The 27667-nt window shown below is 41.9% G+C and overlaps 1 protein-coding gene across 1 annotated transcript in view; it reads right to left on the minus strand.

Annotated features, from left to right (window-relative positions):
• The window catches only part of LOC107114776 (protein phosphatase 1 regulatory subunit 12B-like), a 64828-nt gene extending 41430 nt beyond the window's left edge, over window positions 1-23398 (minus strand). The window contains exon 1 of the mRNA XM_015416365.1: window positions 22899-23398. Coding sequence (XP_015271851.1) covers window positions 22899-23291 — 393 coding nt within the window. The 5' untranslated portion in view covers window positions 23292-23398. The remainder of the gene's footprint in view (window positions 1-22898) is intronic.
• Window positions 23399-27667: the final 4269 nt, after the last annotated feature.

Genomic DNA, 27667 nt, shown 5'->3' on the forward strand with positions numbered 1-27667 from the left:
GGGAAAGAAAAGGAAATACAGCAGAGAGAAGACCTGGTATTACATTTGGTAAACAAAGTCTACTTTCCATTTAAAAATTGTAAATAATACTGAGTGCTCCAACTCTGAACTTTCCTGTCTTTCAGTTCCCACTGACCTCTCCGTGTGAGTTTACCTTCACTTAAGGGGTGAACACACAATAAAGTGATCTTTCAGAATTCACTTTAGAAATGGCATTAAAGTCCATGGAGCAGGGCAAGGTTTGGAACATGCTGTCCCCCCCCACACACACCCCAAAAAAACCTTTAATAAAAGTGATACCAGGCCATCCAATAGCATGGGGTGAAATGAAAGCAGAGAATCCCAAGCATGATTTCATAAAAAATTGGGGTCAAACAAGATTCAGAAAAATTGCATACTGGAGATTTAACTTCACTGCACATGAAGCCAAAGTTGATTTTTAAACCAAGAGCTTACTATATAAAAAGCAGCAACAATGCATCCATATTTACTGTTTCGTGAAATATATTCTGACTGAAATATTTTTTTCTTAGTTGCCTGAGCTCTAAGATGCTGATTATGCAGGAATGTATTTGTCTCAAGCGCATCAATACTATTTTGAGCTTGTTATAAGTTTCTTGTTACAGGCAACATTTGTCAAAGAAGTCAGACTGAAGAATGTATACTCTTTTGAGTCTAAAGTAATGAAACACAAAAACATATATGACAGCCCTTACAGAGCAATTCACTCTGAATAATCTCCTTTCTACAAGCAAATACTGACCCCCCCACACACACACCCACACATACACACAATCAGTTATTCAGAAGCACTGCTGCCCTTCTGTTTTTTGGGGGGGAGGGGGGTTGCCATCAAGTCACAGCTTATGTATGGCAATGGGCCAAGGCAAGAAACATTCAGAGGTGGTTTGCCATCACCTGCCTCTGCATCTCCCATCCAAATACCAGCGATGGCTGACCCTGCTTAGCTTCTGAGATCTAACGAGATCAGGCTAGCCTGGGCTATCCAGGTCAGGGCTGCCCTTCTATACCACTTCAGAATTTTTAGGCTAAGGAAATATTGGACAAGATCAAGCATGACAATGTAGTAAGCGTTTGTTCTGTTGTTTGTAAAAAAAAATCCTATGTAGGCTATTTGCTGACTACTGGATTAGCTTAATGTCTTCGGACTTGAACATTATTACGCACTTAACGTGTTGTTCACATAATTACCAGATAAATCTTTGAACTCCCTGAAATTTTCAAATGTAGTTGTAAAGTTAATATAAAACAGGGTAGATTGATTTAAACACAGTTTCAAATTTTGAAATTCATGAATTTCCTGAACAAATGGTTTCTATAAAACAAAATACATTTATTTACAGCTAGAAAGAATCTTACTACAATTTTAGAAGTATAATCCAAAATCTTGATTAGTTATGCACAACTGGGGGACACATGAGGATCTCATTTCCCCACTCCCTCTCTTGCCCTTGCTTTTCTCCTTTGCATTCCCAGCAGTGCCTGCTGCCCCTCTCCTTTCCTTCTTTCCCAACCTGATTAAAGAGTAAACAAAGGTTTACTTAGGAACTAACTTGGTAGAAAAGAGAAAAAACAAAGATAGGTTCCTAACCACATCTCTAGCTGAGAGAAAACGAGAAGACTGAGGTGTCGAACTTCTGAGAAGGGGGAAATTGCCATAAGAGTAGCAATCTGGAGACAGACAAGGAATGACACTTAACGTGAGAGAGAAGGTGGTGTCCTCACTATCCTATCTAATTGTCTTCTTGCTGCCCCCTGCAGGGTCTTCTTCTTTTCTTCTTTGTACACCAGACATTGTCTTTTCCAACAAGAGACAGATTTATGTTTGGTCTCTTTGTACACATTCAAGGATACATTTATGCTTGGGTTTCTTTGGCAGGTCTGATGGAAAAGAACAATTTCTCTTGTTGGCACTACAAAACAACTTGAACTAACTGCAACTGCTCAGATTGGTTGTCAGCCAAAGAAATCAAAATGATTCACCTCTCCATAAATTACTGGATTAGCTGTAACAAAAGTTGATAGTTGATCTAAGATTCTTTTTAAACTCCATTGGTTACTATCAGTTGACAACCCACTTCTTTCCAGAGGAACAAAAACTGGAGGGAAGACAAATGACAAATCTCCACCTGTTCCTCTAATTAATCTATACTGGAGTAACTTGATGTGTAAAGAAAGTGAAGGATTTATAGAAGGGATTCAAACACTAAGCAGACCTGGATTTTTCCTATGCTTTAGAAATACTTCATTTTTAAAATGGCAAGTGTTCTTAATTCTTAATTTTAAGGCACAGTAAAAATTGCCATTTATTGGTTATAATATTATACAGCTTTATCTTTTCTGATAACAATTTTACTGATAGCAAAGCAGAATGAATCCTGCATATTCAATAAAAGTGCAAAGTTGGATCAAAATCAGAAGCCCCAACAATGAAATTAATGGAGAAGCCAGATGAATAACAGTGTAAAGACATGCAGAGGGAGCACAATCTAGAAATCAAAACACTGGATAACTCTGAAAAGGACACTAGGTTACCTTGGCCACTATTTTTCACCCGGAAGATAGTACATTTTAATATAGTTACAAGGGATTAAACCAGGCTAGATAGACTGATTTTGGAGTAAATCAGTGACAACAGTTGCATAAAGAACCACTTTTTGGTTTGTTTGTCTGTATGCATCACCACATTTTCTTCCCTAAGGAGAATGATGTGGTGGATGCTTGAAAGGTTTATGAATTATAACATAACAACTGGGGCCCTACAAGACTCGCTGGGGGAATCCTATCTCCCCACTTGCTGTACCCAGCATGATCACCGGGCTCTGTTTGGGCTGTGCTGCCGCCAGGCCCAGTGCTGAGTCCTGGGCTGTTCCACCGGGGCCAATGTAGCCCCTGGGCTCTCCAGCAGCTCCCCCTGGGCCTGGCACAACCCCCAGGCTCTCCCTGTGCTGCACTGCCAATGGCATCATCCTCAGCACAACTCCCAGGCTGTGGCAGCGGTATACCCAGCACAGGTCCCAAGCTTTTGGGGGGATTTAAACCCCCTTTAATTTTTTTTCAGATTTTTCTGTATACCTGGGACGTTCCCCTAGTATGCAGAAAAATCTTTTTATTTTCCTTCTGGCACCAATTCGTGGATTTAGCTATCTGCAGAAAACAGCCACATGTGGCTAATAGTATACAGACATATTTGTAATTCATGGACAAGAGCCAGCAAAACTACCTTCATGCAATAAGGAGAACTATTCAGATAGCTGGTGAAGGTCCCAATACAGAAGTGTGCATTGTTGAAAGGACAAGACACTCTTCAGTTTAACACCTAATTTTTTTTTTAAATGGACAGCCTCTTTCAACATCTGGTGGAAAGCTGAAATCTCTATCCCATTAGCATTCTTCTCTTGTTTTCATCATGATTTCAGAGACCACAGGTGGTTCTCAGACCAGAGTTTATAAACCACTGAACTAAAAGATTTTTTAAAAATGCTTCCTCTCAATTTCTTTACCTTGTGATATTCAATTCGAAGTGGTGAAATTAATATTTATTTATTTATTATAACATATAGAATTATGAGTTGGTTGGCTAAGAGAAGAAATGTGTATGGTTCTCAATGTATAGATATGATCTGTAGATTGCTACACTTGCATCAAAATTTAATTGCTGAACAACAACAAAAGAAGGATTTTACTGAACTGCCAAATCCTTGAGAAACTTGATACCTGAATCAAAAGTTTTCAGCACTCTTCTGAAAATTTAAGAGGCGCGACTTCTCCATAAAGATTCATAATGGTGTCCAAACATCCTTTGTTATTTTTCTACACACATACAGAATGTGCTGTTTCATTTCTGCTCTGAATCAATTCTAAGGAACCCCAGTGCCAATGTCTTCAAATAATTCTTTGTGAATGAGCTGTGTGGGTCATAGACTGAGAGGAAGAATATCTGCTTGGCATGCAGAAGGTCCCGGGTTCAATTCCTGGCAACTCCAGTTAAAAGAATCAGGTTGTAGATTATGACAAAGATCAGGGTGCCTGGCTTTGATGGACCAATGGTCTGATTCCATATAAAGGCAGCTTTATGTGATGTAATTATTAGCATGTCAGATTTCAGTTTCTGCACTGTTTCAGACTGCGTTGTGTCCGTGTTCTGAAAAGATACAGCTAAGCTCCACTCCATGTACACACTGAAAAACAGGTAACTGCTTCTCTGTGATGAAATTCTGTACAGCTGTGGAGTACATGTAAGTATCACAACCATGTGGGTAGGGCCAATTACATGAGTATTCCCACAGACAAGAGGGGAGACTGTTGCCAGCCCCTCCCTTTCATCCACACACTCCTCACTCCCAGCCTGAATGCATGCACTGCATGAGCAGGTCCCACAAGGCAAGCACAGAGCACGGGGGAAAATTGCTATGTTTTGAGTCTCATGATGGATCCTGCAAAAACAAATACTGCAAATGATCTCGCAGCAATGTCAACTTTCAAGGAAACCTTTTTGGGAGAAATCAGGGAGTGCCAACAGGATTAAGCCATACCAGGCTAGAACACAAAGATGCCTCTCCCCATATTGTCTTCTACATTGATGTGTGGTCACTGACCATTATCTCAATTCAGATGTTAATTGCCCTGTGACAGCCTGGAACCTCCAATTCAAATCTTCCCATTGTCCCCAAAGCTCCCACTTAATATAAGATACAGTGTCATATCTCCAGTTTTGTAATTCTGAATGTTGTTGTTGTTTAGTCGCACAGTCGAGTCCGACTCTTCGCGACCCCATGGACAAGATCATGCCAGGCCCTCCTGTCTTCCGCCGTCCTCTGAAGTTGGCTTAATTTCATGTTCGTTGCATCTATGACACTGTCTAACCATCTCATCCTTTGCCGTCCCCGTCTTCTTATAATTCAGTAAAAAAAAACGTTCCTCCCTGCTGCCCTTCCCTGATAATAGTTTTTTCCTCATAAGTTGCCTACCTCCCAAGTATTCCTTAACCCTCTGTTGCAACCTTTTGTTCCCTGAAAAGAAACCATGCTATCCTATGGGCTCAAAACAGTATAACTGGATTGGCATTAGAGCCAGTAATTTGGGTCTGATCCTGGCTACCAATTGGACTGCAACTTAGTCTCCCAACACACTGGATCCTTTCTTCCATCCGGATTTCTACACAGACTAGGGCAGCTATATCTTTGCTCCCCATCCCCTAACTCTATCTCCCTTTATTTTCCAACCAACACCACACTATACAGAGCGCTGACACTTTGCTCCTCTATTTAGGCCTCTCATCTGAAAGTTTGTTTGGAAGTCCAAGCCGATAGATTTTAATTGTTTTTTGGGTTAAAACAATTTTTATTTTCTCTTAAAGGTAATCATATATTTAAAACATTTTCACTTAACCAAAGTTCCCTACCTTCCCTACCTTCCCACCAGTGGCTTCCCGCAATGCTTCCCCCTTTTACTTCAAAATTCCAGTATAACTCTAGATATCACAATTTAACTAGATAACACAATTTAACTAGATAACACATTTTGACTCAATATTGTTCCATACATAGTAAATTTTGTTTTACATCCCAGTTTTTTTCCAAGTACAATTTAAAGTCATTCCATTCGTCAAAAAAAATCTTGATCTTCTTTGTTATTCAACTTCCTTGTAATTTTGTCCATTTCTGCCATGAACAGAACTTTTTGTAGCCAATTTTAATTGTTGACAGTTGTGTAGTTTCTTCTTCAGTATAGATTAATGATGCCAGCCATATTGGAATTGCGTTTAGCAAATTTGCTTCTTCTTCAGGTTGTTCTTTAAACCCTCTGAGTTTTAAATGATGTTTCCTTGCTTCAGTTTCCAGGGTTAAAAGTCTCTCTTTCATATCCAGTTGTTCTTTTTGTAGTTCTTGAGTTTCGGTTTGTATGGTTGTGCCTAAGGTACAGGCAGTTTCAGCAATGGCTTTTGTTGTTTCTAAAGCCAAAGTTAAGTGATTAATTTGCTCCGTTATAGGCTGCAAGGCAGTATCGATTTTTGAATTTTTCTAATACAGAATTTTCAAAAGCCTGGAAAGAGTTTTTAGCGTAGTTTGCAGCATTTTTAAAGTTACAGGCTCTTCTTGTGCGTCTTTCTTTTTGGCTTTGTTATCAGCGGCCATTTTGGGGATCATTCTAGCATCTCACGACGATTTGAAAAAACGGCTTATTTAACAAGTTTTGACTCACCCAGATGAGTGCTTTGGCGTCCGGAGTGTTAACTCAAGTCTTGCGAAGATGCGGGGGTAAGTTAAAAGTGATTTTTAGATGGTCGCATGGGCAAATCGGGACGGGAAGGCACGGAGCTCCGGATTTAGGCGTCCATGCAGCCGCGTTCCAACGCCACGCCCCCCTCTCATCTGAAAGACTGGACACCTCTGTCCCAATAGATTCCATATCTGCTAGGCCCTATTCCCCATTTCCCCACATTTACACCTTTAGCTTTAAAAGGAACTCCTCTTCCAAAATGGAGTAGCTCTGTTTTTTTTATTGTTACTATTATTTTGTTAGTTTGGATAAGGAATGCACTATTTGTCTGTGCTTCGATTTAGTATTTGTTACCAAATCCCTCAATAAATTCTATATTACTCTTTAAACCTTTAAATCAAGTTTCTGTCATCCTCGTGCTGAAAACCTGCTATTCTCAGCCACCCAGTTTTCCAATCCCTGCACAAACATGCAAGCTAATTCTCCTAATTCCCCATATCACTCTGAATACATGTTCACATGTTTGTGGAGTGTGGTAACAGGATACCCAAGAGGGCTGGTTCAACTCATGTGGTCCTGATAGTCATATATATACTATGCACTATATCAGAAGCACAGCATCATGCCATGGTGAAGTGGCTGCCATGTCACTATGAGCATATATAAGAATGGAACTGAAGTTTAACACTGCTTTACTGAAGGATGAATTAGTTTTGTTTTGCTAATATGAATGGTAACAGGCAAGTACCCATCTCAAAGACAAGTCCCCTGACAGCTGAACAATGTCCGGGTTAACATTGTCCTGGCACAGAGACAACAGTTCAAAGAGCGAAAGAATAAAGCTCCCAAAATAGCCTTGCAACTGTCACCACTAGCAATTGTCAGCTCTGAAAGGTATGTTCTTGCCTTCATGCCCTATGATCACAACACAACACAAGGACATTCAAGAGAAGTAGCACTGCCAGATAGCATTCAGGTAAATCTCCAAACACCAATATAAAAGAGTACTGTTGTCAGCAATTCTCAGTCTAGACAGCTCTCACTGTGTCTTTCCAGAGAGTCAGAACTTGCCCCAAACATTTCCCAGACATTATTGCTGGTATATCAACACTATCTTGCACCCACCATTTCCCCTTCCCCTTAAAAAGTTAAATCGCATACTACACGTGCATTGAGAAAGATTATGGATCTCTATGATTCTATGATCATGATGTGGTCCATGGGGTCACAAAGAGTCAGACTCAACTGTGCGACTGAACAACAACAGCAGACCTTCTCCTTGGATTCAAATACTATGGGTAAAAATAATGGTTTTCAAAAACATCATGGCAGTGCTCTGATACATTTGCTTCATTTTCAACTTTATCTGTGTCCAAGCCAGAAACCTTGTTCAAAACTGAGGAAATTTTCCCCACTGTAAATATTTGCTATTCCATATTCACCTTCTCTCAAGCTACATGGTATAGAAAGTGAAAGTTAGGGTTCCCGTGAGCCTCTGTGATCTGCTCACATCTGGGAGCTCCCCAATCCTGCTTTAATGAGTGCAAATTCTACAAGAGAATCTTACCTGCTGAATTAGAGTAATTTTTATGACAGCTGTGCTATCATTGCCTTGTTAAAATTATGAATGAAAGCAGGAGACGACTGAGAGGTGGTATGATAACCATCTTCAAGTACCTGAAGGGCTGTCATATAGAGGATGGTGCAGAGTTGTTTTCTGTTGCCCCAGAAGGTCAGACCAGAACCAACAGGTTGAAATTAAATCAGAAGAGTTTTCACCTAAACATTAGGAGGAACTTTCTGACAGTTAGAGCGGCTCCTCAGTGGAACAGGCTTCTTCAGGAAGTGGTGGGCTCTCCTACTTTGGAGGCTTTTAAACAGAGGCTAGATGGCCATCTGACAGCAATGCTGATTGTGTGACTTTAGGCAGATCATGAGAGGGAGGGCAAGAAGGGTTGCAACAGTGCTCAGTTCTCATGGCCCTTTCTTACACACCCAGGGAAATGCTAATCGCCACTCTGAGGTCAGGCAGCAATTCTTCTCCAGGCCAGTTTGGCCGGGGATCCTAGAGGCTTTTTGCCATCTTATGGGCATGGAGCAGGGGTCACTGGGGGCATGGGGGTATTTGTGAATTTCTTGCATTGTGTGAAGAGGATTGGACTAGATGACCCTGGACGTCCCTTCCAACTCTTATGATTCTATGATTCAAATAAATAAATTTAGAGTTTAACAATGTGGTAAGGAATAAACTAACCCCAGTGACACTAGGGCAGGAGTTGAGGATCATTCCCCCCCTTCTCAGCTATGCCCGACTGTAGCCCATTTACACTGTTGTAAAAAACTCTATAGAAACCACTGAGAACCAAGCTCTATTCCCTATCATCACAGCTCAGTCCTATGCTCTGTTGATCACACAGAAATGCAAAAAAGTGGCCTTTGTATATGTCTAGTCTACCCTGCCATTATGATAGATGGTAGCTATGTTGAGAGGGTTTAAGGACCTTAGTGAGATACAATGCATCTCTATGTACGGAAACATTTAGCATTAGTTTTGCGGCATGCCCCTTAATGGAGGCCAAGGCTTAAATCCAAATGACTGAGCAGAGGTTCACTCATGCAATTGAATTTTTTGACCTTCACTTCCCCCTTTAGCGCACTGTACTCCTGGAAATGCTCCTCCTTAGGATTGAGGAGCCCTTAAAAATACCATGGGGTACAATGTGGAGATCTGAAGTGGACTAGAGAAAACTGGCACCTTCCTTCCACTTATAGAAGTGGCCTTGTGAGGGCAGAAGACAACTTTGGACCCAGGCAGAAGCACCTACTGTCTGGGATGATGGATAAGATCTCAGTTAATTCTTCAGCTGCAGAGATCCAGCATATACTGACAGCTGCAGAATGCAGTGCCATCTTCCCACACCTCTCTGACGGAAATGATTTAGGACTACTCATGCTATAAAAGATGAAAGAACCCTTTCAGAAAAGTTTTCCATAAGCAGAAGAAATTGTGACGCCTTTTCAAACATTGCATACTTGTCATTACAAACAAAAGCAAAGTGGTTTTGTGTAGCTGGGGAAAACAAATGAAACTGGAGTATAAACAGTCTCCAGTAATCTTAGTGATGACAGAAGTCAGCTGCAAAAATAATGTGGTTAAAGGGGTGCAGGATGGTTAACAGGTGACAGTTTAACAAATAAAATGGATATTACACATCCTCTGCAAAGACAAAAACATAGCAGCACCAACTCAGGATCTTACAAGCCTTAGTTTATGCAAGAGTCTAAACTCAGCAGCAAACTCATCACTGAATATTTTTCCAAATGTGTACTGTGGAAATCATTTGTGCTATTTGCCACTTCTGTATCCTTTAATCTTTTCACCCCAGTGCCAATACAACTATTGAATAACGTTCTTCTCAACTGACAACAGGTCTCACTGCTCTAAGGCCACATGCTGTTGCAACTACTTGATTGTGACAACAATGCAGGACAATAAGTCATGTTTCATTATATTAACAAGACAAAGCACATGGCAAATGATCGCTCAGCCTTGTAGATAAGAACATAAGAAGAGCCATGCTGGATCAGACCAAAGGCCCATCAAGCCCAGCGTTCAGTTCGCACAGCTGCCTCTAGGAAGTCCACAAGCAGGATAACTGCAGCAGTATCCTCCTGCCTGTGCTCTCCAGAAACAGAAATAAAGAATCAAAGTGCCTCAGGTACCTCTGCCTGTGGTGCTGAAGGGAACAGACATCCATCAAGGCTAGCAGCCATTGATAGTCCCATCCTCCATGAATCTATCCATTCTCCTTTTTGTATTTTTTATATGTGCGTACATGTGTATGTTCACCTGGAAGTCATGGTGACCAGTGTTCCCTCTAAGCTGAGTTAGTGTGAGCTAGCTCACAGTTTTTAAGCCTCCGGCCCACACATTTTTGCTTTAGCTCATCAAGGATGGTTCCAGAACAAACTAATTTATGCAGCGGCCAAATCACCTGCTCACAACTTTAATGCCAGTAGCTCACAAGATAGAATCATTGCTCACAAGACTCCACATCTTAGAGGGAACATTGATGGTGACCTCTGATGACTGACCTCTATTGGGGGGGGGGCTGGAGAATATTCAGAGAGGAGGCTGAATAAAGCCTGCCCCCACCTCCCGCATTTCAAGGAGGTCCCCTGTCCAAGTACTTGCCAGAGTCGACCCTGCTTAGCTTCCAAGACCTAACGTGATCAGGCTTGCCTGGGCTATCCAGGTCAGGGCCACCCATTCCCCTTTTAAAGAGTTCCAAGTTGGTCATCATCACCACATTCTGTGACAGTGAGTTCCACAATATAACTACACTGTATGAAGAAGTACCTCCTTTTGTCTGTCCTGAATTTTCCACCATTTCGCTTCAGTGGATGACCTGGGGTTCTAACATGATGAGAGGGGTGGGAAAGCCATAAGCCACACCATAATTTTAAAGACCCCTTACTTACCTTTTTTTCTAAGCTAAACAGCATTTTAACTGATCCTCATAGGACAGGTTCTTTAGCCTCCTGATCATTTTTGGTTTTCAAGATCAATGGTATCCTTTTTCAAGTTTTAGTATTTTGTATTTAGAATACTTTAGTTTCCTAAGTATTCCTATCATAAAACCTAACATTTATTAATGCTGCAACAAAAGTATTACAGTATCTACACACAGTTGTCATAGCCACAACAAAAAATTAATTTTTAATCCTAAACAAACTACTTGACTCCAATTTTTTGTAATTCATTGCTTTAAGCTGAGTTCATTTAACTGAATACTAGAGCCAATATATAAAGCAACTAATTAAGAAATGGGTTCATCCGCCATAAGTGACTTCTTGTTTATCAGCAAGCTTTGGTTGGTGTACTGTAGTGGTGTACTGTAGTTTGGTGTAGTGGTTAAGAGTGTGAACTCTAATCTGGGAGAACTGGGTTTGATTCCCCACTCTACCACATGCAGCTGCTGGTGTAACCTTGGGTCAGTCACAAATTCTTTCAGAGCTGTTCTCTCAAGAGCAGTTCTCGAAAGACCTCTCTCAGCCCCACCTACCTTACAGGATGTCTATTGTGGGGAGGGGAAGGGAAGGGAGACTGTAAGCCACTCTGAGAATCCAAGTGAAGGGCAGAGTATAAATCCAATCTCCTCTTCTTATACCAATGACAAAAACTTCACACATTTATTTGATGTCACAAAACAGAACATACTAATATATATCAACTGACCACAGCAAACCACCTGGCCATTTTCCCCCTGGTCAACTGCTAAGAAAGGAAGAATAAGACACCACCTATTCCCCTCTCTTTTATTTACATGCTGCTGAGTACACGGTGTGTGCTGGGCTCCTCTCCCAGACCTGCTGCAAACTGCTGGACTCTTCCACTCTTCTATTTCCAGGCTTCCACTCGTCCACTTCCAGACTTCCACTCCGGTTCCACAGTGGGATCTGTCCCTAAACTAGAGTTCTCCTTCCTCAGGTCCCAGAAGTTTATTTTCAAGAACTGGCAATCTTACGCATGTCCTTCAAGACCAATAAGCTGAGACATAAGGCTATGCACTCACTCATGAATTCTCTACTGCTGCTGGAGACAAATTATTTCCATTCACAATATTAAGATACGTTATCCAATGCTCCCTCTAAGCTTCTTTGTGAGCTCCTGGCATTAAAGTTGTGAGCAAGTGATTTGACTACTGCATAAATTAGTTCCTCTGGAGCCATCCTTCCTCAGCTAAGACAAAAATGTGTGAGCCGGCTAAAAAAACTGTGAGCTAGCTCACACTAACTCAGCTTAGAGGGAACACCCCTGCCTGGCATTCTTATCACACATCAGATTCAAACAGATTTTCCTTTCTCTCCTAAACATTCCATCTAATCCCCTCTTTCCTATCTTTACTTATAGTGATAAAAATCAGCACCTTAAAGGCTAACAAAATTTGTGGCAGGGTATAAGCTTTTGTGAGTCACTGCTCACTTGCAGTTTAAAGCAATTTTAATACTGATGCTGAATATCACTCACTATATGGATCATTAGGCTGCATCCAACAGTGATTTTACCACAGCAAGATATTTTCCATACAGAAGCAGAGAAAAGACAATTACCATAACTGGCTTTCTATACAGTCACAACCCCTGGCATGCAGGCGATATTACAAGCTGACTTAATTAAATCCACAGTAAAAGCTTGAAAGGGGAGTTCAAAATGAATCTCAAAATAATTCTTGGAAGTGGCTATTTCTATGTAAATAAGATCAGACTGCAGGGATATACATTCAAACTCTTCCCAAAATATACAGTCCCTCTCTACCTCCCATTATTATCCAAGAGCAGGGCTTTCACATTTATTCAGAGATTTCTACTCATTAATTGACAAAGTCAAGTCAGCGCCCAGCTGTGCCCAATGCACTCAGGCCTTTCTCTTAAGCTTTCATATTCTACAGTAATCCCAAAACTTACGAGTTTAATTTTTCTTCTTAATGTCGGCCTCCTAAAGAGAACTGCAGGCAAACAATTCTGAAATCATGTCAGCACTGAACTACAAAACTGACATCTGAGCAAGGCTGATAGTAGAGTCCACATGTATTGTATTATTCGGTGCTGACTCATCTCATGGCACACCATTGCCCCTTGTACTCTATGCAGGTATCCTATACAACTATGGAAGACTAGGGTTTACATTTACTCATGAAATAAAGCTCCGATCTGGGCAGGCTAAGTAAACAGTCTTAGCAATGTGGGGTCCACATGCTAGAAGTAGGCCATAAAAATCCATGTGTTAAAAACCTGGGTAAAAAGAAGTAGAGCTCTTCGTATTTCCTTGGCTCTTCCTATTTTCCTTGGTTATGTCCTGACAGACATCATTCCACGCTCCTGCCATAAAAGTTTTTTCAATTCATTGTTGTTAAATTAAGGTAAAGATTTCCCTTGCTCGAAAGCCAGTCGAATCCGACTCTAGGGGGCAGTGCTCATCTCTGTTTCCAAGCCCAAGAGCCAGCATTGTCCAAAGATGTTTCTGTGGTCATGTGGCCGGCATGACTGAATGCCGCGGCTCACAGAACGCTATTACCTTCCCACCAAAGCAGTCACTATTTATCTACTTGCAATTTCTTGCTTCGATGCTTACTCCATCATGCAGCACTAGGGTCCCAAACTGCCGAACTACAGACCTTCCAGTCTGCAGCTCAGCATCTTAACCTCTGCGCATTAATGCTACTAAGATTTAGCAACTTCTGATTTTTTTTAAAAAGGCTGGCAAGAAGTTCTCCAATGGTGTGTGTGAAGGGAAAATGGCAGCAGGAAGAGGGATGATGGCAGAAAAATGGTACCAGTTTGGTAGGAGATTAGAAAACACACACCTTCCCAGTGTAAAAACCCAGTGAGACTGTGATCTTTCAGGAAAGACTGTACCAGAGCAGGTTTGGAAAATATTGAAACAAAGCTGGGGAAATGGATGAGTAGAATCAACACTGTGTGGATGCTCGAGGGGAAAAAAACTTTTCCAACTTGAGAGCCAAGGTGGAGCAAAATATATATGTGGAAGGAGGTAAGGTGCAACCACTGAAAAAGTCCTGTCTGTGGTCACCTCCCACCTTCCCTCTGAAGGCAGGGCAACAGAACAGGGGTCGAAAAGAGGAACAAAATGGATAGCCTAGACAGTATGGGAGAATACCATGGTCCCAAGCTACTCAGAGCCCTAAAAAGGTAAAAACACAGCAGTCTGAATCGTACCTGGAAACAGGCAACCAGTGCAGATCTTTTAACCAAGGGGTGAAAAGATACAGGGACAATAGCCTGGTTGTCACATTCTGGACCCACTGAGGTTTCCTAGCAATTTTCAGCAGCAGCCCCATGTAAAGTGTATTACAGTGATTTAACCAGGATGTGACCAGAGCTGCAGCTGGTGTGTCAGCAACACTGATAGAAAGCACTGTGGGTCACAGAGAAGACCTGAGCCTCCCACTGTAGGCCAGGATTCAACACCACACCCAGGCTACAAACCTCCTCCAAGAAAACAGCAACCCCTTCCATACAAGTTGATTCCTCAGTCCTTCAGCAGCCTTGGCAATGATCAACAGCACCTCAGTTGGCCTGACATGACAAACAACCTGAACAAACCAGGGACTGCTGCCATACCATGACTTGCACATCAGAAACAGTGAGATTTTTGCTTTGATATTCTCCAAAGCTTTGGGGAAACGAAGAACAGTCTTGTGAAGTATTTTATTTGTAAACCAGCTGAGTCTGAAAGGGTGTCTGTCCAGAAGCACTGGCTTTTGGAAGCCAAGGTGAAGATGACATTCACATGTTCTTTTTGCCTGCCTTAATACAAATTTCTAAAATGTAACTAGAAGTTGGCCGTAGCAAAAATAGACAAGTTGTAAATCAATAACTAAATGGAAAATTACAGCAGCAAATAGCATCTTAAAGCTCAACATAACCAGCTATGGCAAGAAGATGTTTTAAACAGCTTGAAAAGCTTCTTCTATAAGAAAATGATATATTTATTACAGAAAACATGCCTTTATTTTGAGAAGTTTCATCAAGCATGATTAGCAATGGGGGCTAGATGTTTTGTAAGCACCCAGTGAAGCACCCCATAGCAACTCCATAAGGATAAAATGCTTTAGTAAAAAACAAACAAATAAAAAACCTTTGTGAAGTCATAGCTATTGGCTCAGATCCCATGTAGATTTCTGCAGGTGCAAGGGGTAATCTTTGCTGATCATGCCCTCCTGTGGCTATTCCTAGGAGGTCCCCCATCCTACAGGAACAGCATTTGGGGGGATGACTTGGGCTACTGTGGTGGGGAAATCTGCAAAAATCCACCCCTTTCACCCACACAAATCTATGTGGAATCCAACACATTATGACCTTGGTATAACAGGCTCAAGCCGACCCAATAAACATTATGAAGGCATAATAAACATTGTCTACAATCAATTTATTTACTTCCTTTATACCCCACCTTTCTCTCCAGTGGGGACACAAAGTGGCTACATTATTCTCCTCTCCTCCATGTTATCCTCACCACAACTTTGAAGTAGGTTAGGCTGAGAATGCTTGCCTGCCCCAGCAAGCTTCAATGGCAGAATGGGAATTCCAACCTAGAGCATAATTCTGAACAGTTTTACACCCTTATCTACTACACCATTTCTTTCTGTACAGAAGCCCTGCTGTCAGGGCTATGTTTGGCTCAGATTTTCAATCTAGCATGTCTCATGACTATGGCTACAGGCCAGAGAACGAATAAAAGAAAAAGGATGAAACAGAAGAGAACATTTGCTTCTCTAAGCAACTGGGTTTTAGAAACAGTCCATCCAACATAGTATTTCTAGTAGCTCCAAAGAGGTAAACTGCTTGACAATAAAATACTCCTCAAAAGTCATTATCTGCAAGGTAACTTTATAAATGTTTCTTACGTAGCTCTTCATTCAGCTGAGGAAGAGAGTCAAGTATTTCAACTGGCAAGATGGATAAAGGACAAAGATATCAAATCACTTATTACTAAGCGTTCAGCTTAGCAAGCAGCAGCAAAAAAACCTCATGTGCCAACACTGTACATATTTGCAAAATTTCAAGCATCAAATGAGCTTGGCACAGTCATTTATGGTTTCCTAACTTCTTGGGAAACAGCAAATTCTAGCCATAGTATAGCCTTTTAACAGGAAATTGATCATACTCTAAAGGGCACAGCTATACACTATTTTGGGAATCAGGTGCACTCACAGATCATCCAACCTCCACACTCCACAGCCCAGAACTCTTGAGCTCACACTTTGCTGCACTTAAACATTAAGTCTTTAATTCTGAAGCCATGGGAAAAATAGGATTCTTCCAGTTTTTCACAAAACAAAAATTTTAAGGAAGTTAACATAGTAGGCATGACATTTACACTTGTCAAACCCAAATCTTACTTTTGTACTTGAAGAATGTAATTATTCCACTGTGACTTTTGTTGTTGTTGTTCAGTCGCACAGTCGAGTCTGACTCTTCGCGACCCCATGGACCAGCTCCCGCCAGGCCCTCCTGTCTTCCGCCGTCCTCTGAAGTTGGCTAAATTTCACGTTCGTTGCGTCGCTGACACTGTCCAACCATCTCATCCTTTGCCGTCCCCGTCTTCTTTGACCTTCAATATTTCCCAGCATCAGGGTCTTCTCCAGTGAGTGCTCCCTTCTCATTTGGTGGCCAAAGTAGTTGAGCTTCAGTTTCATTATCTGGCCTTCCAGGGAACAGTCAGGGTTGATTTCTTTTAGGATTGACTGATTAAGGAGTCTTTTCCAGCACCATAGTTCAAAAGAATCTATTCTTCGGCGCTCGGCCTTCCTTATAGTTCAACTCTCGCAGCCATACATGACTACTGGGACTACCATTGCTTTGACCATGCGGACTTTTGTTGGCAGGGAGATGTCTCTACTTTTTATCATGCTGTTTAGGTTTGCCATCGCTTTCCTCCCAAGGAGCAGGCGTCTTTTAATTTCATGGCTGCTGTCACAGTCTGCGGTGATTTGGGATCCCAGGAACGTGAAGTCTGTCACCACTTCCACGACTTCCCCTTCTATTTGCCAAGGAGTGATGGGGCCGGATGCCATGATCTTAGTTTTCTTGATGTTGAGCTTCAAGCCCAGTTTTGCGCTCTCCTCTTTTACTCTGAGCAGGAGGCTCTTTAGGTCCTCTTCACTTTCTGCCACTGTGACTAATGAACTGCAAAAGAGGCAAAGACTGTGGAATGGGGTTTGCCTGCCCGCCACCCTCCTTCCCCCTGAAGCCCACTGACCCTCTGAAATTCTGCTTGGGAGGGGACAGAGGGCTATCACAAACCATCCAGCTGAGTGCACTCAAATCGAAAGGTCAGGCCTTCATAAATCTCTGGGATGACTGGTCAACCGCAGTGTTCTACTAAGCTCTGACTAAGCCAGTTTGCTTGATCATTCAAGAACTTGCTGATATGTTCTGTTCTCCTTTTACCCAGGAGAGAAAAGTAGCTGCCTAATGCTGGAGGATGTGAGAACTTGCCCCTCCCCCAATGGCTGATATGGGCCTTGGCATTGTTTGAGGCCAAGTCTACCTCCCACCAGAGTTCAGAGACCAGGTCTAGCTTCCATTAAAAATAAAATTCTAAAGTTTAAGGAGCTACTGAACAGCTAACCAGCTGTGAACACCAAAAGACATCACCTAATTTCAGATATTTCTAATATTTATTGGGAGGAAAATATTGGAATAATGAAAGATTAGGAAAGCATTTCACAATGTTGGATATTACTAATCCAATCCAGGAAATATCCAATTTTGTGTTAAGTCAGCAACATCTGATTGCACACCCATCATATTCATTGCCCTGACCTGGATGGCTTGGACTAGTCCAATCTTGTCAGATCTTGGAATTTAATTAAGGTCGGACCTGGTTAGTATTTGGATGGGAGACCGCCAAGGAAGTTCAGGGCTGCTTTGCAGAGAAGGCAATGCCAAACCACCTCTGTTAGTCCCTTGCCTTGAAATCCCTACAGGGTCGCCATAAATTGGCTGCAACTTGGTGGCACCTTACACACACACATATTTATTTGTCACTACTGTATTTATTTATTTATTTATTTATTTTTGCGATTTCTATCCCGCCCTACCCAGTGGCTCAGGGCGGCTAACAACAATGTTTAAAATAATAAAACAATAAAACAATTTTACATATACAATAAAACTGGTGCTTCAAATCTATACAAATCTATACAGTATACAAGATGCTCAGATTAGAAACAGTGAGATTTTTGGTCTGATGTTCCCCAAAGCCCAGCATCAAGTGAGGGACTCTTCTCCATGCAGCATGTTCTCAGGAAAGGGCAGGTGGTGATAGGAACCAAAAATAGTGCATGGCTGCCAAGCCATAATATATCAACTCCTGCTTTCTCATAAAATTAAGATGACTACAAACAAATGGAAGGGGAAGTATTGACATGATTGCCTCCATGACTGAAGGGGGGGAGTACTTGCTCACATTCCTTTCTCACAAAGAGATCAGTGTCATAAGTGACCAACTAGAACCATCTGTCACTTTATTTTGGGGCACAAGACACTGCTTTTGAAGACATTCATGCAAACTTTGTAGATTAAAGTCCCAAAACCGCAAATGAAACTTAAAATGAATAAATTATAAATAGAAGCCTGATTTTTGTATGATCTGGAAACAAGCAGTGAAATGAGTATGATCTGGAAGTGAGCAGTTGCTAGATAAGACCAGTTAAAAGATCCAAGCTAATAGCTTTCATTCTATATTCATGAATTCACAAATACTTATTATGAATGCTTGAAAGGAAAAAAAGAGGTTAGTCAAAAATGGACTATAACAGAATAACTCTATCACTTTCATAAGATTGCCAGTTACTTATTGAACCATAAACCTGTTATTCACATGTTAGAAAAGCTGATGTTGTCCAAATCCCATTTTTATTGTTAAGCAGAAAAGTTATATCAATTTAATAATAGTCTGAAAAGATCCTAATTTGAACAATCACTCAGAAATGCAAACACAGAACACCTCCACTTTCTAAAGAATAATAATACTGATGAAGGAAGGATATTTGTTGCCATCCGTAGCTGGAATATGCAACAGTGGCAGCAACTATACCATTCATAAAGCAGCAGCTCCCCATTTGCTTGGCAGATGCTGCTTTTGCCTAGTCACAAAAGACTGGCTGTGGCCAGAACAATTAAGGAGCTACCAATTCGTAAAAATAACCCAAGCTTTTAAGGATGAGAAGCTGGTACAGGCATTGATGATACAAACTCTTTTTTCTCTCTTCTGAAAGACAAATGTTTATTAGTCAGTGGAGCCTCTCCTTTCTTGTGGTATAATCAGAGATGGAAGAGAACTCTCCCACATCACCAAAATTCCAAACTGGCAGAGGAAAATGTCCATCTCAACACCTGTGTGGACAACATGCCAATCAAATATTGCTATTACAGACTTAACATATAAAAGTCACACTAAAGTGGACCTCTGTTTTTGTTATTAGAATGTGTGAGAAGTAAAACAGTCAACTGTTCTAAGAACAGAGTTATTCATTGAATGTTGTTTTACTTAGATGGCAACTTGACGCTGAGCAAAGCAAATGCTTCAAATATCCCACTTCAGCCTCCATGTCAGTCCTTGCTCTAAGAGTACCCTCTCCCTAAACTGTGGACCTGCTGCTTCAGGAGAAGCACAACATCTACATTTTATCTTGATTCAGCATTCATCCAGCCCACTAGCATGCTCAGGCAATGGTTCAACACCTTCGCTACCTCATGTGATTTAGGTAACTATCAGAATCAGTCCCAGAAACAAAGTAATGTTATTAGCAGCACATGCAGTGATTGCATATGGTTGGAAGGAGAACTCAAAATGGACTTTAGAAAAATGGAACGAATATTTATACAAATATATACAATCGGACATATTGGAATGTTTAAAGCAAGATAAGATATGGACTGTAAAAATGAAGGAGATAAAAAAGAAATGGTTGGTATACTTTAAATGGGTTTATAAAGGGGGAGCCAACAGGGGTATATTTGAAAAGTTGGAAAGAATGTGCTCATGGTTAAAAAGGTAATGTGAATAACAGATGGTGGCCACCTTAGGGGGGGAGGGATAAAATAGGGGAAAAGAAGTATCAAAAATTTGGAACTAAACTGTAATGTAATAACAATATTGGGATACAATTAAAAAAATATTTTTTAAAAAAAGAATCAGTCCCAGAAAGAAAGAACCTAGCAACAAAGCTTATACTATGAAGGCCTTGTTCATGGGCAGTTGCTCAGACCACATCCAGAATGAGAACAAAAACTAGCATGACTGGGGCAGGGGGAGTAATTTGCAAGTGCTGTTTCAGTCCAATTTTGAAAGTCTCAATATTAGTCACTCACCACAGAAAAGAGTGTTACTAGCCTAATATTAAATATCACACGATAGCAGCCCAGAGGTATAATACTACAAATGGAATTAATTCTGGTATGCTCAAGAGTGCACAGGCCTTAATGTTAGGGATTACAACACAGAGAACCAAGCTCGGGAAAGAGCTGCCATTAGTCACTTCTCTGACTGGATCAAGATTGTACCTGCACCTCACAAACGTTAGAAAAGTTGAATGTTCCATCCAGAATTCTTTGACATTAAGAAAGTATTCCAAGGCAAAATGTGGTAGTTGCGATCTGCAGACTAAGTCTGTGCGGCTCTGCATTTGAAAATTTTCTTCCCAACCTAGTGAAGCAGGCTGCAGAATCAGACATTCTTCCTAGATGCATAAAGAAGGCCAACCTTTTCAATTAAACCTCTTTCTTTCCACTATAGTAATAAATGACTCTAGTACCCGAATACCTAACATGCTGACAAATGCGTAGTTCAGAGAGAATAACACAAGTGGCCATACATAGATATGATGCTACAGGACAAAAGCAGTACCATTTTTCACATGAAAATTGATTGCCTACCAACTGAACTCCTTATAACTTGCCAACACAGAATTTAGCACTGCTTGAAATAAGAGGCTTCTCTCTATGTAGCAGCAATACAGGCTGCAGAGTGTGTAGGCAATATCATCTCAGAAACTATGTAGAAATTCAGTATGATTTGAAGTGGGCAAGGTTCTACTCCCTGCAGTTACCAGCTTGACATTAAAAAGTACTGTAAAGTAATGCCAGTTTGTCATCAGCCTACTTCCATTACCCATAAAACCTTTCCCCTTTAATTGCAGGAGGAAAAACCTCAGTTGCCAGATATTTATACACAGGAGATTGTACATACACACATGATCTACTTCATGCACTTGATGAGATCAGTTCTAGTCTATGAAAATGTGTGCTAGAAGAAAAACGTTGATGTTTAAGATGTGACAAGACAAGACTCCGTTTACATTTTCTGCAAATGACTACATGGCTGCCTCCCAAGAATGAAACACATCTAGCTTGATATTTGGTTCAAGCAACATCAGAGGTTTTCAATCCAAAACACTCTCTTTGTTATATCACAAAGAATAGCACAACACAAGTATCAAGGATGAGAACTCTTTTTCGATGCTTTTGTTATTTCAGGAGTAACCTCTTGAGGATACTTGTGGTGCGTGCTGCACATTAGGAATTCTATTAATAGAATTCAATGTTACTTATTTTAGGCTCTGGTACTTAGTATTTTCTATAACTGTGCCAAGAGAAAACACTCCGAAAGTCAAAAGTATCTGTCACACAAAAACTCCCACAGAAGACATATTAATGCCTGTAGGACATAGTAAAGTTTGAGGCAAGACAATCTTGAGGTTACCAATGCTGCAAAAGATGTATGGTAACTAAAAACAGACATTATTTCAGTACTCTAAATCAACAAATAAAGTGCCCCAAGCTGAAACCACTGATTCAATATAGCTTTCCTAGGAGCTTCTTTTTTGCATCAGCATCTTTCAGTTTCCTATTTTAATATTTCACAGACTCATGTAAGTAAAATGACAAAAACCAAGGATCTTTAAATACAAGTGGGCTGCTTTTAACTGAAATGTATTTAATAAAAAAGCCCCTTCTATAGATCCAACAAATAAAGCATCAATTAAGATCCTTGTGTGATTCACCATTTCAACGTGAGATTTCAAACAATGCTTCCCAAACTAGCCTGAGCTGGGGGGGAAAAAATTACATCAAGTCTGCCTTGACCACATTTTCAGTCCTTCTCTGATAACATTACACTTACTTTTATGGCATCATTTCCCCTTATATGGAATAATGGGAAGCAAATATGAAAACGTTGTTACTGGACAACAGGGGGGAAATGACATTACCGTGGGGTAAAGAAATTATTATTTGGATGGAAACTTTAAGGAAATCCTCTACAAAAGGAATAAAAGGCAAGGACATGGCACTGACAGTGCACAAGTCCTTGCTAAAGTTATACTGCAGTGAAGGAAAAGGGTTTCCCTGACTTAGCCAGGAGAAGGTTACATTCATTCACTGGTACAATAGCTTTACAGATACAGACCAAGGAGAGTAGAGGGAAAACTGGCTGATACCAAGTCATGCTGAAGCCTAGTGACTTGGTGTATTGCCATCTCAGTGCACCCGGTCATCTGTGGGTGAAGCAAGGCACTAGTTTTCTCGTGAATCCCCGCATAGTCCTACAGGATATCTAGTGCCAGGAATGTGTCCACCGAATGCTGTCAGTTTGCCTACTTCACAGGGATACACTGGAAAGGAAGCTCAGCAGAGGGGCCAGTAAAGGTTCCAGATTATGTCAATAGCCCCCGATAATGAACCCTGCACTCTAAGAACTATGCAGGAGAGGAGTCAGCATCAATTCCCCCTGGAAAATAGCCAATGCAATAACGTTAAGCCATCTGTGAAGAGGTCAACCCCAGGAGAAGAAAGAAGGAGAAAATACAGGCACTGACGGGCAAGTTTAGCCTGGTTCACTAAAACAGACCTGACACTGGGCTTATTTTGAAACGTTATCCCTCTTCTCGCCCTCCCCTCAGTATCATCTACCTTTAGGGCATTACCCAGAACTAAGGGAAATGACTGCGGTTATCATGAATGCCTCTGTCAGCGGCTGAGTCCCAAGAGGCAGCTAACCTGGGGAAGGGGGGCGGGGAGAGAGAGAAAAAGAAAGGTTCAGCCTCCAGGCACATTCCCAGCACCTCAGCCCCCGTCTGCCCACCCATCCCCGAGGCGGCGGCGGCGGCGGCAGCAGGCAGCCGGCGGGCCGGGCCACTCGGGCTCTCCCTCCCGGGATTGCGTGCCGCCCGTCGGGCTACCTGGTGCAAGGCTGTCAGCCCGTCCACGTTGGCCGTGTTGAGACGGGCTCCGCGGGCCAGCAGCCGCTTCACCTCCTCGGTGTCCCCGCTGGAGCAAGCGGCCAGGAAGACCGCGCCGTCCTCGAAGCGGACACGGGGCCCGCCGCGGTGCCGGCTTCGGGCGGGCGTCACCGGCTCCAGCTCGGTCAGGGAACCCTTCCAGCGTTTCAACTGTTCCGCCCGCCTCAGCTTCGCCGACTCGGCCCGCTTCACCCCCAGGTGGCCGGGCTCCGACATGGTGGTTGCTCCAGAAGCCGTCAGGCGCTCTAAGGACCAGGAAACGCACCGGACGCCTCAGCCCGGAGGACAGAGCGACAGCGCCGCCGCCATCTTTCCCACTCCCACCGCCCCCTCCCCTCAGCTACCGCGGCGCGGGCGCGGACCGCACCTTAAAGGATCATGGGAAAGGTAGTTGCAAAGGGGTGGGACCTTGTCCAGGCTACCTCTCCCGAGATCTCCGATGACCGGAACGCTGCTTTCATTCCAGAGTGGACAACTTAAAACGCAAAATGAGGAAGTCCAGACAGAAGGGCATGGTGGAGGGGGAAACTCCTGTGGTTTTAGCCTTGGACTCTTCAATGCACAGCTACTAAAATATTTTTTTAATACGTGTAAATATGTGTGTGTGTGTGTACGTTTAGATACGTGTAAATATGTGTGTGTGTATACAAATACACCCCCCCAAACCCAGCCACTCGCACATTTGAGTGATGGAATGACTACCCAAGGAGACAGTGTGGCTTTTGGAGAACAGAGCTGGGACATTATGTAGGAGATTTGTTATTAGCTCTACCAATATTTTAATATTCAATATGTTGTCCAAGGCTTTCAGGGCCGAAGTTCATTAGTTGTTTGTAGTTTTTCCGGGCTGTATGGCGTGGTCTTGGCATTGTATATATTATAGTGTTATACCTCTGAGGATGCCAGTCACAGCTGCTGGTGAAACATCAGGTACTACAATGCCGAAACCAGGGCCATACAGCCCAGAAAATCTACAACAACTAATTTTAATATTCACTTACAAAAAAAAATTCAGGTCTCCAAATTTGATTATTCCATTTTTTTGAACTATTCAACCGACCCCCCCCCCCCCCCCCGCTTTTAGTCCTATTGTGGTGGGAAAACACAGGTATGAAAGAATGCACTGTATAAATAACGTAGACAGAAAAACGCCCAAATAGTATACAAAAATTACTGAAAGACGTTTATATAACAAAGTGACACAATACTAGCAAAGGAATAACAACAGACTACATGTATCAGTAATATAATACAAAAATACATTAAGTAATACAGAGTGTGCAGAAGAAACTGGCACAGAAGACACAGGGACAAAGACTCCGGATTTCAATCTTAGTTTCAATAGCTTTTCTTCAATTACTTCATAAAACACTCATAGTATACAGAAGCCTTCAAAACAGTATATATAGGCAAAATGTCCAATCCTTATATCAAAAAAGTCAAAACCGGGCAACCGATCGGCAATAGAATTTATTCTTGTATTGTCAGCAAGCCAATACATCATCTGGGAAGTATGGATTAAAAAAAATTATTCCATAGACTGTGTTCATCATGTCAATGCAAACCTAGCCAAAATTGCTGTCTAAACTCATTGAAATAATGGTGGGTTTTTTTACTTAGTAACTTTGCGTAGGACTGCACAGCAAGTCACTTTCTGAGCATGAATTCTGAAAAGATCTTCAAAAGATCCCACTCCTTCAGGCAGTAAGGAGATGAACCATGGAGAAACGGCTTTTCTCTGATAGAGCCCCAGTTGCTGAACAGCTCATCCAGCACTTTTTAGAGTTTGGGGCATCAGATCAAAACAATTTTATTTTTCAGAACTGCTGCTTCTTTTTAGCATTGCTCACCATGTTTAGATTCTGCTTTTCTATTGTATTATAGCACATTTGTGTTGTATTAACACTTGCTGTTCTGTGTTTCTATATTGGTTAACCTCACGGGCTCCATCTTGTGGATGGATTAGCTCTTAGCCTGCCTGTAATTTGTTTTGAAAAGGACAAGGATGATTGGTACCAAACTGAAAATATCACAGACAGTGTGCAGACTTTTGACTTCTCCACAATGTAATACCATCTCCACTCAGTACCATTTAATATAATCAAATCTGGAGCACATATTGGAAATCATACACAAAAGTGACCTTAACATCATGATTTGAAAATATCTCTGCCTTTTGTTTTTGTTTTCCAGTATCCAGCATGACGAAGAGTTCCATATAATGAAAACGTTTGCACAATAATTCATAATATTTTGGTTAGTCCAAATAAAAGTTATTACATAACTTTTGTTGTTGGATTTTTCTTTGGATAAATGCAGCTGCAATCTCTGTCATTTATTGGCGATTTAGACAATCAGCCATATAAGTAGGTGCCACATATTACAGTTACCACTAGACTTCTATGTAAATTACCTGTTGCTGTACAAGAAATGAAAGCTTTTAGTCATAGTGCTTGTCATCTTGAAATCAAAGGCAAATTATTACAAAAAATGAAAGATCTGTATATTACACAGTATTATATTTGAGGCAGAGCAGCCTCTGTCACCAATCAACTGAGCCAATTTAAATGTTAAGGAAGAGACATAAAACTTTTGACAGCTTGAAAAATGATTTGCAAAATAAAGACAAGAAACATTATTTGAGGGAAGGGAAAGTAATCAGGTTGTCTGGAAATAACATTTCAGAACAAGAACTGAAAATTGAAGAACTAATGAAAACGAATGACATGGGGTGAATTAAAGGGCCAAGGAAAAATACAGAAGGCTATATGTTGTTGCTAGTCATGGGGAAGGTCAAACAAACGAAGCACAGACTGATAGAACAAAGCGCTTGAGCGTATCAAAGTATATTATAACATACAACAATATTAAAACAGATACTAATACACAAAAGAATGGTAAGTTTCAGGTGAAGGTGAACTTCTATCAAAATGCAAGTGAATCCTGACTAAAACCTCCAGAATGACTTTTCATTCAAAGTGCACTTTGCATCATGAACTAAGTCACGCCCAATGAAACGTTTGTTTTAAGAATGTATTTATGGTAGAAAAACCAGAAGATTTGTATATGATATGTCACATTGTGGTATGAATGAAATTAGACAAGCATAGGGTTTTTCTGATGAAGAGGCGATATGAAGAGTCATTCCAGAGGTTTTCGTCAGGATTCACTTGCATTTTCATCAGGATTCACTTGAAAAACCTACAGAATTTTTAAAAAAGAGAGAGAGAGAAAAGAAAAACCTACAGAGTCCCCCAGTAGTCACCTCAGCCAGTGTTCCCTCTAAGCTGAGTTAGTGCGAGCTAGCTCACAGTTCTGTAAGCCTCTGGCTCACACGTTTTTGTCTTAGCTCAGGAAGGGATGGCTCCAGATCAAACTTAATTTATGCAGTAGCCCGATTGCTCGCTTGCAACTTTAATACCTGCCCACCCAGCGGTTTGAAAGCAACTTAATTGCAAGTAGATAAATGGGTACCCACCCTTAGTAGGGTGGGGGGCACCCTGCCTGTGTGGTGGTTGAAGACAGATGGCGACGGCGGCAGCGAGACATCAGCTCCGGCTTGGATGGCGTGGAGGTGGCGGCGGCGGCGGCGGTGAGCGGGCGCAACCAGAGGAGCGATCCCTGGTGGCTAGAGGACGGAACATCGAGTGACCGCCATCGGGAGAGGGCCGCGATGACGCCAAGCGCTGGCACAGCGGAGCCGGAAAAGGACGCAGCTAAAACCGGAAGGAGGCGGGAAGTCGCACGCCTTGAGAGAAGGAGGTTGCCGCCAGGCGCCGAGGAGAGCGTCCCGCCTGAGAAACCGCCTGAGCCAACAGGAAGTTAACTTAAGATGATCCAAACAAAGTAAGGAAAGCAATCCCAAATGCTTTCATTTACTTAAAATTATTTGGCAGAGAATTCGACACTTTAATGATGGTCTGGGCCTGGCTGGGGCGATAGCTCACATGCCCACAGAGAGAGCACTAAGTGCCACCTCTGGCACACGTGCCAGGGGTTCGCCACCACTGGCCTAGAGAGACTGCGTGAACAGTTCTGTAGCACCTCATCATGGCGTCTGATGGCTTCGCAGAGCACGTCCCTGTCCTCCCTGCTCTCCTCCATCTCCTGTCTCCTCGCCTCCATTTGTTCAGCATGGTGGCTGTCCATTAGTTCAAACTGAGCAGCATGCTGTCTCTCCGACTGCTCCATTAGTCTCTCAGCCACACCATACAGCCCATAGAGTCTCTTTCTCCATGCACTGGTATGCTGCTCCAGTGCCGCCTGGATGGTGTGAGGCTCAGATGGAGCTGAGTTAGTGCAATGGGAGGGTCCTGCCTCCTCACTGTCAATGCTATTCGGCACTGATGGGAAATAAAATATGACAGCAAGGTTATAATTGCTACTTTTGATTGTCCCTGGCATGCAGTGTTCTGCAGCAACATAACAATGATTTATTTTGTTAGAATTATATTTCACCCTGTCCGCCAAGTTTGCAATATACCTGTAGTTAAAATCAGTTAGAATTCAAATGAAATAAAACTGCAATGAGCACCTTTTCCTGCAAGGGAGGGCAATTGAAAGTGCACATTTCTTGCTGACATGTAGGATTA

The sequence above is a fragment of the Gekko japonicus genome, unplaced genomic scaffold, assembly GCF_001447785.1.
Source record: "Gekko japonicus isolate JY-2015 unplaced genomic scaffold, Gekko_japonicus_V1.1 scaffold1284, whole genome shotgun sequence".
Classification (NCBI taxonomy): domain Eukaryota; kingdom Metazoa; phylum Chordata; class Lepidosauria; order Squamata; family Gekkonidae; genus Gekko; species Gekko japonicus.